At 36.8% G+C, this 14587-nt stretch overlaps 1 protein-coding gene across 4 annotated transcripts; it reads left to right on the plus strand.

Annotated features, from left to right (window-relative positions):
- On the plus strand, positions 1 to 9435 carry LOC115967565. 4 transcript variants are annotated; one of them, XM_031086685.1, is made up of 4 exons: positions 1 to 1365; positions 1435 to 1616; positions 2488 to 2636; positions 5026 to 5361. In XM_031086685.1, the coding sequence occupies exons 1-3, from the start codon at positions 322 to 324 to the stop codon at positions 2615 to 2617; spliced, it is 1356 nt and encodes a 451-aa protein (XP_030942545.1). In that variant the 5' UTR covers positions 1 to 321; the 3' UTR covers positions 2618 to 2636; positions 5026 to 5361. The 4 variants fall into 4 exon arrangements, 3 of the variants coding, with proteins under 3 accessions (XP_030942545.1, XP_030942543.1, XP_030942544.1); XR_004086486.1 differs by lacking the exons at positions 2488 to 2636; positions 5026 to 5361 and adding an exon at positions 9328 to 9435 and having other exon boundaries at positions 1466 to 1616; XM_031086683.1 differs by having other exon boundaries at positions 1 to 1616; positions 5026 to 5360.
- The last annotated feature ends 5152 nt before the right edge of the window (positions 9436 to 14587 follow it).

Raw genomic sequence — 14587 nt, forward strand, 5'->3', positions numbered from 1 at the left:
GTCCGGACCGAATTTATTCATTTTATTGAAAGTTTTTCTTCTCCCTAGTACCCACTTCAAGATTAACTCTTTCACTTTTCAGATCTCTAAACACACTTTCTCTCTGTTCAATTTTTCAAGTTTTGTATCAAAAAAAGTTTTCAAGTTTAGTATATGTACAACAAACGGAACCCTAACCATGAATCCAAATACTAATCGATTTGAGCCAGTGGCTGCCTCTCTCTCTCTCTCTAAGTTTCATCCCGAATCCCAACCCCAAAACTGTTACCCTTAGATCATTTTTTTAAAAAAATGGCTCACATCTAAGAGAAAGGTTCGGCGATGCTAGGGTTACGGGAACCGGATGAATATGAGATCGCTGTCTGTGGGTATACGTCGGATTTGGGGGGTAAAAATCTACAGTCAGAATGGTATGCCATTAAGGTCCCGAACCCAGGCCCCTCCCGACACCGATACGTCGGATTTGGAGAGACACAAATTGATCCTCCTTGTGCAAAGGCAAATGTAAATGGAACAATTAAGACGGAGCCGCTCCATCCGTTATCGATAGTCAGGATGATGCACCAAAGCACGCAACATGCATTCCTTGACCTTGATCAGCATATGGATTCTGGATCGTCCTATCTGTATTCCCTTGGTTCTGATAGTGATGGTGACGCTGCTCATCCATTCGAATCCAAAAGATATCGTAAAGTGTGGAGCTTAAACGTTAACAAGCCTGATGCTGGTTGGGAAGCTGTTCCGCTCACGACTATGACTTTTCCTAATAGGTACAACCCTCAATCGGTAGTACTCCGCCATAAGTTATATGTGTTGGGTGGTTTTTCCAGATCTCAATTTTCAGCTGCAAAAAGGGATGGCTGGATGGAGTCTTATCACCCCTTATCGGGATGGAAACCCTTGCCCAATCCTCCATCTGGTTTTTCCTTTAACGATGATCCTCTCATTTTCACTGCTCTTGATGATGAAGAAAAGATTCTTGTAGCTCAATATAATCATGACGATATGAACTGTGATTCTGCTACGTTCTATGTTTATGATGTGAAGATCGGACGTTGGATAACACTTGATCCTCCGGTGCGCAAGCTACTTGCTCGGTATCCTGACCGGACTGGTAGAAGATCTGTAGCTGTTGGTAATACTCTGTATTGGGGTTCGTTTGAAGACGAGGATATCAATGTACAAGCTTACGATCTAGATAAGGATATTTGGTTCCACGGCAGTTTCAACATTCGCCCTGTTCTTGGGAAAGATGAATTTCTGGCCGATAATGTATTTCCAGCATCACCTCCTTTGCTTCATTTGGCTAATCAGAAATTCTGTCTTTTCTTGCTCACCTCCATCTATGATGAGAAAAACTGCAGAGTTAGTAATCTTTACCTTAATTGTCTCATACTTAATGTTTCTCCGATTAATGCTCCTGACAATCACCAGCACGATTACTATGACCATGTATGTTACAAAGTCCGTGGTGATGTCAATGTCGATGACAAGGAGTACAAGGCCAATTACCATGTCCATCCTCATAACCATTTCTGGAGGCTGAGTATTTCCATTGCGTCCATCCAAAAGTATCCCTTGGTTAATCCCATACAGCTCGGGGATGCTGTGGTTCTGTAAGTTAATTGCTTTCTCTCTATTACCCTTTTCTCTTTCATGCCAAATAATTTTTGTTTATTATGTCTTTTTTTTTTAAGTGCTGAAGCAGAGAGCGGTACCAAATATATATCCACTGACCATTGACCTTACAAAGCCTATATAATATTTGCCACCTCCAGTGGGACCTATTATCAGAATTTTCCCTTTAATCTTGCCCTTAGCATGCGCTAAATACTTCTCCTAATTGTAAACGAGCTGAGCCGAGTATTAAAAGTTCAATTTTGTGTTTATTTAATTTTTTCAAACACATGCCGAGCTCGAGTTTATTACCAAACAAGTTTATATGTTTTAGCTTGACTCATTTTCTTGTTGAGCAAACTCAAGTTGTTCATGAGCTACTTGATTAACTTATACTTTCCCTATATATTGTGAGACCATAACTAAAATGTTTTTTCTCTTCACAATTCTATGAATTTCTACTACGAATAGATTGTTTATATTATCAATAAACTACAAATAGTAATTTAGTATTATATGAATATGTTGGCAAACTTATAGGGTCTAATTTCAAGTCTATATAAATATATTTTTGTACGTTTATACGTATAAACATATAATATTATATATACTTAAATTGAGCCCTCATATTCACACGCTTGTTTGCAAATACATTATTATGTTTAAGCTTGGGTCGTTTAATAATCGATCCTAAACTTAAGTCTTGAACTTGACTTTTTTTTTTTTTTCCTAAACAAACGAACATAAATTAACTTCTTTTTTTTTTAGTCGAGATCGAGACAACTTTTTTCATTTACAGCCCTTCCTATCTTATGTCCATCTAAAAATAATGTTATGTTTAGTCATTTATGTGTGGGTGCTAACTTGCAGGAAGCGTCCATTGTGGCCCCCATTGTTGCAATCGATGTCAAGATTGATGTTACGATTGGTCGAATCTATGAAACATCTCCTATCCTTGGCTCGCCATATGGGTGAGTTGTGGTACAAGTTGTGGCGCTAAACTTATTCCCTTGAAATAGGTATACTCTATTCCTTGTTTTTACACTTTACAGTTTACACTCTTAAACACTCCTAAGGAACATTAAAAAAAAGATTAAAAAAAATTTTAGGCTGAAGACCAAAGTGCAAAATGCAACCCTGAAGTTTGGTGGTATTTTGAAAATGAACCCTATCATTTCAGAATTTAGATTTCCTTACCTAACGTGTTATACTGTTTTGATCTTAGCCCTTCTGTCCATTTCTTGCTGCTATGTCTATTGACACAATGTATGGAAACATGCATTACTTGGTCCAATTAAATGGTTACACATGGATTTTGAATATTTCATGTAATTAAATGATCTAAATAAACTATAAAGATTTAAAATAAATCCAAAAATCTAACAGAATATTTTTTTTAAAAGCTAAAATGAACAATTTGAGAAAATTCAAGCATGATGAACACGATATACAAACTAGGGCTGTCTAGAAACCTGACAAACCCGACTCACTTGATTCGACCCAAACACCCACGGGCGGATTCAATACCCATCCGGGCCCAGTGACGGGTCTACTACCTTGAAAAAATTGAGATATCAAGTTTGAGTTTGGGCCCCAAGATTCCTGACCAGAGAAAGTATCCTATGGGTCACTCTCTCAAAAGTTTGGTTACAAATTTAGTTCTTGACAGCTACAGTGTTTCTCTCTTAATTTCTCGATCCCCTTTTCCTCAGGAGTCTATTACATTATATATCTCCCTTTCAATGATCTTGGCCCCCCACTTGTTGATCATCCGGGCTATTACTTGAGTGTTTGTCCCATCGAACACCCTCTTTGCCCTCTGTGAGTTAAGGTAGCCAAGGGAGCACTGTTCAGGAGTCTTCTCCACATAAATGCAATTAGAAAGTTAGCTGCAGAGCATTTAATGTAGTGGCAGCAGACTGCCCTTAGATATTTCCTAGCTCCCATTCCTCCTGTACGTCTATGATGCATGTCTTTATCAATAGAACCTCCTGAAACGTCGCCCTGGTTGATAAGACACACATTTTGATCTCTACCTCATTTATCCGAAGTGATATTCATCCTCGGATCACCTTCCACGGCCTTTACAGCTATAACTTACTCGTGAAACTTTACAATCTTACATTTTCCCATCTACTGACCTACCCTCGGACCATTGAGCCTCCTCGGACATGGCCCAAGGTCCAAAAGTGCATTTGGGCCCCTTGTCCCTACAAAAATAATGTATAAAATATGAGTTTATGGATCAAATGGTAAATAGCATCCGATTGATATGAAAATTGGCATGCATGTTAAGAACATATAGAACATGTAATTCAACGGTTGGATTTTCAAAATATTAATTCAATAACAAGTTATTGGGTGGTGTAACATTGTTTAGAGTTACACCAAGTGCAACTTCAACCCAACTCATATATATATATATATATATATATATAATAAAAAAGAATATTTATTCTTAATAAAACCATGAAAATGAAAAGCACAAAATCATTTTACTAAAAAAACAAACACACACACACAAACTTCTGGGGTTGAAAGTAGCTGGTATAATGAAAAGTGCTTATAAGCTAGCCAATGAGAAAAAGGAAAGTAATCAAGTGTTTGGAGGGCATTGGATCTGGAAGCTTAATATTTTGCCAAGAATTCAAACTTTCTTGTGGATGTGCTATCACAATAGCATTGTAGTGAGGGAGTGCATCGCCAAGAAAGGCATGATAGTGTCTCTTGAATGCCCAATCTACACTAGCAACCCAGAATTTATAATCCATGCTCTCTGTGATTGTAGCTTTGCGAAACTTTGTTGGAATAAGCTGGGGTTCTCCAATGAATTTCCAAAATTCTTTACTGGCAATTTATGTTCTTGGTTTAGATACTTTAGCTAAACTAACAAATTTATTCAACATCTTGCTGTACATTGGACCACTGTGTTCTTGTTTGGTGTATGGACATTATGGCAGCACAGAAATAAGGTGGTTTTTCAGCACAAAACCCACATTGTTACCATCCACGAAGAGATTATGCACAAGGTGGTTGAATGCAGCTACTGTGCTCAAAAATCTAAAGCTTCAACTCCTAGGATTTCTGTTCAACTCAGATGGGAGAAAACTCGACAAAATTGGTACAAGCTTAACACTAATAGAGCTTCTTTGGGAAATCCGGGTACATCAGGAGGTGGTGGTGTTATTAGAAATGAGGAGGACTACGGGATCCGAGGTTTCTCTAGAAAAGTTGGTACTACCACCAGTCTAATAGCTGAAATTTGGCCCTTAGGGATTGGTTGAATCTCTGTATTAGCATGAACCTGGAAGCTGTTGAAATTGAAGTAGATGCTAAATCTATTGTAGATATGGTTGCTAATGACAATAGCACTAATCACTTTATTACTTCTCTTGTTGATGATTGCAGGACCCTGGCTTTCCCAAATTCCCCATAAGAAGATTGTCCACTACTTTAGAGAAGCCAATAAGTGTGCGGATGCTCTTGCCAAGATAGGAACAAGCCCAAGGTAGTCAAAGGCAAAAGGCGACCTTAAGGCACCAAGGCCTTGTATTGCTCGAGGTGTGAGGCTACAAAAAGGCACCAACCCGAGTAAAGCGAGGCGCCAAGTTCTAAACATATTTATTATACATATAGAACTTAAATCTTATGTACCTAGTGTATTAAAATATTATAATGAAGTGTTTTTAAATGTGTAGCATGAAGAAATTAGGTCTATCAAATTATTTCAAAATAGGACTAACATGGTTTAGGATAGTTAATTCTAACAATATCTTTTGCAACAAGCTTCTATATAACAATAAGTTTTACAAAAAAAATTGTAAATTAATTTAACTAACAATAGCTTTTATCACATGCCTTGTGAAATCAATAATCTAATAATAGGTTTCACAAAAATTTAAAATTATAATAAAATAAAATAAAAATTTGAGGCTCTCGCCTTAGCACCTTTTTCATGGTTTAAGGTGATCTCGTTGCTCGCCTAGGCTCTAAAGGTGAGCGCCTCACTAAAGGCGCCTCACCTTAAAGCCTTTAAGGCGCCTTAGTGGTGCCTCACCTTGCCTGGGTGCCCAAGCAAGCACCTGGCTCACCTTTGACTACATTGAACAAGCCAACCTATGGACTTTGTCCTTTTTGATGCTCCTGCTATAGGAGTTGTAGATGTTTTTAATTCAGACTTGCTTGGGTTGTACTCTAACAGGATTTGTCCTGAATCTTTTGTTGTTTCCTAGCTAATGAATTGGGTTTTTTATTTATTTATTTATTTTTAAAATCCAAGTACCACTAATAAAAAGTTTCACATTGAATCCAGAGTCTACAACCTCCTAGATCAGTTATTCAACCCCAAAAATGTTTAGGAATCTGCCAGCCCCACTTGTTCATTAAATTTCAGTTTAGTTATTGAGGCTAGAATGCATTTAGAGTTACTGCAGATCAATAATCATTATTATTTTAAATCCTGAAATACAATTTAATTTTCTCAATCATCCTCACAGAAAACTTTTTGATTCTAACTACCCCAAAATAGGTCTACATTTACATCAAAATCTTCTGCAAATAAACATAAATCCATCAAATTGATAAAGACCAAGAATAACATCCCTGAACAATTATTATAATCTAAACTAAACAATTACCACAATAAAGAATTAACATAAATCAGCGATGAATTCAACCCCAAAATGACAAACATAAAGTTGAGAAATTCACCTTGTTGAGGTCTAAAAAAGATCATAGTGCCCAAGCCTAAAGAAGTGAGCCAAGCCCAAAGAAATAAGCCAAACCCAAAGAAATAAGTGCGAGGGGGGGGGGGCACAAAAGAGAAGAAATGGCAGGCCCAGAAGCTTATGAGAAAAAGAAGAAAGAAAAGGAAGAGAAGCCCACGTCAAGAGATTGAAGAAGAAATAGTCAGGATCCTCAGCGACCACCAAGAGGCACGGATCCTCCTAGGCGTATAAGCACAGTCAACGAAAGATTAAGACAGTTCAAAAGAAAAGGACAAAAAGAAACATAAGAAACAGAGTAGAAGCCACAAGCGCCAAATGACCCAGCAAGAAAAGAAGAAAGAATCAGCGACCACTCATGGCGCAAGTGGGAAGCGCCTCGGGGAACCAAAATGGAGAAGTATAAAAAAAGGAATAACGGTGAAGGACTTTCAAACTAGCAGAATGGGATTCCGCCCCTCTGAGAAAAAAGGTAAAGGAGAAGAACTGCCAAAGAAACGGGATCAAGAAAGGCGTGACCTCAGCATGTCCCGAAACAGGTAGCCAGCCATAGACTTTCAAAGAAATCGAAACTAAAGGAAGAAAAGGATGAAAAAACAGGGAATAGAACCTGCTGAGTGATGGGCACAATACATGCCTTGTTGACCAAAGGACAAAACAGGGGAACCAATGGTTCCCCTGAGATTTCAGAATATCACTATAAAAGGAGGGAAAGGTTGCAAAGAAAGGTAGAGATTTTAGGAGTGAAAGAACTATTGATAAAATTCTGTAAAGAAGAGAAAATTCAGGGAAAGTTAGTAACATTACCTCCCCGTATCCTATAAAAGCCACTATTGCACATACTCGGATTCAAAAAGAATCAAATTTTGCAAGTCTTGAAGGTTGGAATAGCCATTCAAGACTGTAATTTTTGAGCTTGCTTGAACCTTGTATCACGTCTTAGTGAGCGTACTGTAACCATAACAAAGAAAATCTCAATGAAATACTTTTCACTGATTTAAGGATCCTTATAACGTTATTTTGTGCTTTTGTTATTCTGTTCTCTGCATTTACCTTGCTGTTTTTGATTTGTCTTTCAATACAAATATCCTTGCTTGTCAGTTTACATGTATTGTAGGAAGCATGCCCTGTGCACTACTTGATTCTTAAACAGTCTGTTAGCTGTGGTGAATCAAAGCCCGGTCCATCAAACCACAAACTATTTGGCCCGGGATCCTTGGGCCTGAGTGTCACAAAAAAAAAGGCACTCTCACATTTTGGCGACTCCGCTGGGGACTGGGTAAAGAAGAGGGAAGAAACAATCCCTTCACAGAGTATGCCTCCAAGACAAAGAAACAGCAAAGGAATTAATGTGCCACCCACGACCTCCGAGCCTGTGGGAGAAAACGAGGTAGCTTCCAGACAGAGAGGCGAGGTATCCCTGGTAGAGCAGGAGGTTGTGTCGGGACAAAGGCATGCAAGGCAGGAACCAGACCTCATGGCTCGAATGACAGCAATGTTGAAGGATCTGGAGCAGGAAGTTCGCCTTCTCAAAGAAGGCAGGACACAGGAAATCAGGGACAATGTTCCCCCTGCTGGTAACCAAGACAGAACACAACCAGAAGGAGGGTCAGCAATGGGAGGGAGAGCCAATCCCCAATACTTAACACTGACAGATGTCAGTGCCCTCCTGGAGCAAAATATTTTGGCTGAAGACCAAAGTGCAAAATGCACCCCTGAAGTTTGGTGGTATTTTGAAAATGAACCCTATCATTTCAGAATTTAGATTTCCTTACCTAAGGTGTTATACCGTCTTGATCATTAGCCCTTCTGTCCATTTCTTGCTGCTATGTCTATTGAGTGACACAATGTATGGAAACATGCATTACTTGGTCCAATTAAATGGTTACACATGGATTTTGAATATTTCATGTAATTAAATGATCTAAATAAACTATAAAGATTTAAAATAAATCCAAAAATCTAATAGAATATTTTTTTTTTAAAAGCTAAAATGAACAATTTGAGAAAATTCAAGCACGATGAACACAATATACAAACTAGGGCTGTCTAGAAACGTGACAAACCCGACTCACCTGATTCGACCCAAACACCCACGGGCGGATCCGATACCCATCCGGGTCCAGTGACGGGTCTACTACCTTGAAAAAATTGGGATATCAAGTTTGAGTTTGGGCCCCAAGATTCCTAACTAGAGAAAGTATCCTATGGGTTACTCTCTCCATATCAGCAACTTATTTATAAGACATGTGTAACACCTTAAAGTCATAATACCCTCACAAATTTCAATAGCCCGACCAACTCCTTTAAGTTTTTTATTTATCTGAGTTTTTCAAAATTCAAATTTCATCCTCCTCTCTTTCTCTCTCTCTCTCTCTCTCTTCCAGTTCTAGCTGACGGACTCTGTCTCTTCCAGTTCTAACTTATTACCAAACAAGTTTATATGTTTAAGCTTGACTCATTTTCTTGTTGAGCAAACTCAAGTTGTTCATGAGCTATTTGATTAACTTACTCTTTCCCGGTATATTGTGAGACCATAACTAAAATGTTTTATCTCTTCACAATTCTATGAATTTTTACTACGAATAGATTGTTTATATTATTAATAAACTACAAATAGTAATTTAGTATTATATGAATCTGTTGGCAAACTTATACGGTCTAATTTCAAGTCTATATAAATATATTTTTGTATGTTTATACATATAAACACATAATATTATATATAGTTAAATTGAGCCCTCATATTCACAAGCTTGTTTGCAAATACATTATTATGTTTGAGCTTGGTTCGTTTAATAATCGATCCTAAACTTAAGTCTTGAACTTGAATTTTTTTTTTCCTAAACAAATGAACATAAATTAACTTCTTCTTTTTTTTAAGCCGAGCTCAAGACAACTTTTTTCATTTACAGTCCTTCCTATCTGATGTCCATCTAAAAATAATGTTATGTTTAGTCATTTATGTGTGGGTGCTAATTTGCAGGAAGCGTCCACTGTGGCCCCCACTGTCACAATCGATGTCAAGATTGAAGTTACGATTGGTCTAATCTGTGAAACATCTCCTATCCTTGAAATGAACAAGTCTAGTGCCACAACTCGCCATATGGGTGAGTTGTGACACAAGTTGTGGCACTAGACTTATTCCCTTGAAATAGGTATACTCTATTCCAAGTTTTTACACTTTACATTTTACACTCTTAAACACTCCTAAGGAACATTAATATATAATAATAATAATAATAATAATAATAATAATAATAATAATAATAAAAAGGCTGAAGACTAAAGTGCAAAATGCACCCCTGAAGTTTGGTGGTATTTTGAAAATGAACCCTATCATTTCAAAATTTAGATTTCCTTACCTAACTTGTTATACCATTTTGATCGTTAGCCCTTCTATCCATTTCTTGATGCTATGCCTATTGAGTGACACAATGTATGGAAACATGCATTACTTGGTCCAATTAAATGGTCACACATGGATTTTGAATATTTCATGTAATTAAATGATCTATATAAACTATAAAGATTTAAAATAAATCCAAAAATCTAATAAAATAATCTTTTTTAAAAGCTAAAATGAACAATTTGAGAAAATTCAAGCATGATGAACACGATATACAAACTAGGGCTGTTTAGAAACCTGACAAACCCGACTCACCTGATTTGACCCAAACACCCATGGGCGGATCCAATACCCATCCAGGTCCAGTGATGGGTCTACTACCTTGAAAAAATCGAGATATCAAGTTTGAGTTTGGGCCCCAAGATTCCTGACCAACGAAAGTATCCTATGGGACACTTTTTCCATGTCAGCAACTTATTTATAAGACATGTGTAACACCTTAAAGTCATAATACCCTCACAAATTTCAATAGCCCGACCAACTCCTTTAAGTTTTATTTATCTGAGTTTTTCAAAATTCAAATTTCATCCTCCTCTCTCTCTCTCTCTCTCTCTCTTCCAGTTCTAGCTGATGGACTTTGTCTCTTCCAATTTCAGCTGATGGTAAACCACAAGATGGCGACAATCCGTCGACCTTTCCACCCCGACAATGACACCGCAAAAAGAACCTATAACTTCTCCACTTATACTTTGAAATTTTACAAATACTATGGTCTCTAATGATTCCGACAAATTTTTTCTCAAATTTGCTCACCTAAATGTAATTTGATCCCATCTCTTTTTCAATTCGCTTCGGTTCATGATTTTGATTAAAGTATTGTTGAAATTTTTAAGATTTTTGATAATGGTTATGAAACCCAAGTTGGGTGTGCATGTGTTGATGACCAAGGACAAGCAGGTTGCTGGAGGTAACTCTTTCTTCTTTTTTCTAGATTTTGTGAGTTTGGGTTGGTGAATGCTGGAGGCGGTGACTGGAGGGCGTAGGGGTGTCCACGGGTTGGGTTTATGCCCAACCCACGACCAACCCGATGACATCGGGTTTCCGATGAGAAGACCCGCCGCCGACCGCAAAAACCCACAGGTCAAGTCGGATCGGACCCGGTTGGTCGGCAGTTGGGTCGGTCGAAGCTGAAAATATGCTGCCAGATGTTCAAATCGATGGCAACTACGTGTTTTTTAGCCGGATCTTCATCGGATTTGAGCAAAACCACTCGATCTAAGCAAAATAACACCATATCTTTGCTGGATTTGAGGAAAACCCACCGAATCTTAGCAAAAAATTACCAGATTTTCGTTGGATTTGAGAAAAACGCACCAGATTTGTGCTGTATTTGAGCGAAACCCAGTAAACAGTGGCTGGATATCAGCGAAAATGAGGAGATCTGAGCGAAAATCAGTATGTTTTCGCTGGATTGAAGGTAGATATGGCCTTTAGTCGGTTGGATCGGGTGGCTCGGTTTTTGGAAAAGGAGATCTGCCATTCGACCCGTCGGCATCGGTTTTGAACCTCCGAGACCCGTTGCCGACCACCTCTCTCGTCGAGTCGGACGGTTTCGGTTCAGGTAGCTCTGGGTCGGACGGGTTTTACAGGTCACAGGTGGGTGTGGACAGCCCTAGGTGGGCATTTGATGTTATTTGGGTTACAATATAATGTCTAGCTTTTGCTATGTCATAAAATTTAAAAGAAACACAAAGTTGTTTTACTTACAAATTCATTCAAATTTTACACTCATCATGAAGAGAAAATGGAATAAGGTATAAAACTTGATTCTGTATTCTCTTGCTTGAATTCCGCTTTTGAACCCCTCGTCACACTTGGTGAACATGATTGTTTCCTTGGTTTTGGATTGGGTTCTGGATTTTGTTGTACTGGATTATTATTATGAATTTCCCTTTGGTTTGTGAATTTTGATGGAGTGGTAGTTGCATTTGTTTGCTTATTACTACTAATATTGGTGGTTAGTTTTTGGTTTACAATCAGTGTTACTTTGGTGGGTTTTGTTAATTGAGTTGATGAAATGGTTGTTTTTTGACTTGGGGTAGCAGATCTCAGAGGGGCTTTTGGATTTGGACGTAGAGAATTTGGATTTGGTTTTCCATTGCTTGCCTTTGGTGCCTCTGAATTGCCACCTTCAAACTGATTGGTTATATACATATATATCACCCTTTAATCCTAAAACTATAGACATAAATATCACCTTCAATTTCTTCCTTCAATTTTGGGTTGAACCAGTGTGTACTCTCTTAAGCTTAATAAAAAGAACTTTAGCATGATTTATTTTTGCTCTAAACTGACCTCAATAAAGTCTTTTCTCTTCCCAACCTTTAAAGTTTTGAATTTTTGGATTCTGAAAATTTCTCTGTTTTGGTTGCTAAACTTTTGATGTTGTCTACTATTGTGTAGGATACTTGCAAGATTGGCATCTAGCTTCAAACATGTACCTGTACGTTGTGACAACATTATTAGCAATTTTCATATCTTTAAATTTTAAAGAGGCATATGAATACAATTGACACTAATATATTTGTGTAAGGATGTAAATTTGACTATATTAAAACGTTGAAAATGACAGTGAAGATAAAAACATAAATTGAAAAATGATCTTAAAGCTAGAATGTAGTTATAACTAAAATTATTTTGCTCATATATCCTATTTTGGCAGCCAATAAGTATCAGTATTCAAGGGAATGTTAAATAAATTTTAGAGAACGATTTGTTATAACCAGAACTTGTGAACTTTGATTGCTAAACCTTTAAACTGTTTGAATAGTTCACAAGTCCATTACAAAAAGTCAAATACTACTTGAAAAACTGCTATAATCAAATTACACATGAAGGAAAAGAAAGTGGCAAATAAAACTATAAAGACTGTAGTGAAAGAAATATTCATTCTCATATATATGATAAGTGTATAGTTAGCAACTCTAAGTTGGAATAGCTTCATAAGTCAGCTACAAATATTGTCCAAAAAGCTATTACAAATTGTGCATAATGCTATCTAAATAAAGCGGCTAGAAACTGTGCATAAAGCTATCCAAAAAACAGCTACAAGTTGTGCATAAAGTTGTGCTAAACCCCTTCTTTAAAGCGTATTCATTGTACAAGTTGCATTCTCAATATTTTCTCCTTCATCATTGCCTCCATCCACATCAATGATATTCTCATTTTTTTCTCCATCATTGTTCTCAGTCACATCAATAACATTTCTTTGAAACTCCATTGCATTAGTCTAACGCAAACAAGAGAAAAAAAAAGAAAAAAGAAAAAAAAGAAACAATTAGAAAAGACAAAGGGGAGCTTTTAAAAAATTAAAAGAAAAAAAAAAAAAACATATACTAATGCTCTTGTATCTCAACCATAAACATAGAGATAGTAAACACACATATACTAATGCTCATATACTCTGTTGAAATCATAGATAGTAAACACATAACACACAGTAAATACTATGATGCCCAGACAAAAGGAAGGGGGCAATGCTTCTGTATCTCAGTCAAAAAAATACAACACACTCAACTAGGCATCATACCCATAATCAAAATATTATAATTTCCACCTAACTAAAATACTAACAGAGTATTTATTGTATTTCCTCAAATACCTTTTTTTTTTTTTTAATATATGTAATATTTCATCAAAACTTATATTACAAATGAGAATGAATTGTTAAAAATTAGTAATTCATACCTGTTGATCAAGAATCAAATCCTCCAATTAAAAACAAAGGTCCTGCATCGCAACAATATAGAAATTTAAAAACAACCAATGAAATTTTTCAAAATGAATAAAAAAAAGAATAGCCACTTAATAAACGTACTATTGGTTTAATAAGGCCCTAATTAGAAATGAAGGAACCGGGTTCCTTTTAAGAGGTCATTTGACGAACTGAAAAAAAAAAAAAAAAAAAAAAAAAAATATATATATATATATATATAGTGCTACAAATAAAGAAATGGATGAACTTTGGCAAAGAAATGATACAACGCAATAACAAAAAAACCAAAAATGTGACTTCAAAATATCCTCACCATATCTAATCACTTTTTTTTTTTTTTTTGGTGGATTTTGAAATGGAGGTGAGGTGGGTGGTTGAAACAGTCGGTCCACCGTCATTCAATCGCAAAAACCTTTACTCTAATGTTTCTCGGTGTTGCCGTCAGGTTGGAGCAGTTGTCAGAACTTTTCTGGGTGGAGCGAGATTGCCGGCAATGAAAGATGTTATTTTCCGTCAGCTAGAAGTGATAGAAAGTGTGGTATTTCTTTTTTTTGAGAGAGTTGTGTTTCTGAATGTTGAAAAAAAGAAAAGCATTTGGTTAGTTTCAGTGACAAAAAAGTGGGAAAAATGGGCGGATTATTGAAAATTTTAAGGGTATTATAGTATTTTTATTTTGCTACACATGTCCAATTTTTAGTGGGTAGCCTCACCAAACAAGTTGCTGACATGAAGAGAGTGTCCCATAGGATATTTTCTCTCCTGACCAAAAGGACCCGCCCTGACCAAAATATCTATCAAATATGAATAAAAACCATTTAGTGAAGGTGATTTTGAGCTCCGGTGTTGGAATGGGCTAACCACTCCTCCGATGTTGTTGTGTAATTTAATGACCAAATCAATGGCATTTCAGAGATCGATCCTCTAGTTGAAGGTAGTCCATTGTCTTTTTCAGTCTTTAAGTTCTCCGAAATGCTGCTGCAGCACCACATGTTAGGTCCAAACAAATTTTCTCTTTTATCTAATATGAGTTTTGACACGAATGAGATTGTGGTTCCTAGGCTAATTTGGGATGATTCTTTTTCTTTGAATAAGGGTGACGAGGCTTTCTATTCTTTGGATGTT

Source organism: Quercus lobata, chromosome 11 (assembly GCF_001633185.2).
Source record: "Quercus lobata isolate SW786 chromosome 11, ValleyOak3.0 Primary Assembly, whole genome shotgun sequence".
In the NCBI taxonomy this organism is placed as follows: domain Eukaryota; kingdom Viridiplantae; phylum Streptophyta; class Magnoliopsida; order Fagales; family Fagaceae; genus Quercus; species Quercus lobata.

What these genes read in the sequence shown, in the direction of transcription:
- LOC115967565 (XM_031086683.1), top strand. Translation starts at nt 322, where the DNA reads ATGCTAGGGTTACGGGAACCGGATGAATATGAGATCGCTGTCTGTGGG. An exon ending in CTCGGGGATGCTGTGGTTCT is followed by an intron (nt 1,617 to 2,487) that starts GTAAGTTAATTG and finishes GCTAACTTGCAG; the next exon opens with GAAGCGTCCATTGTGGCCCC.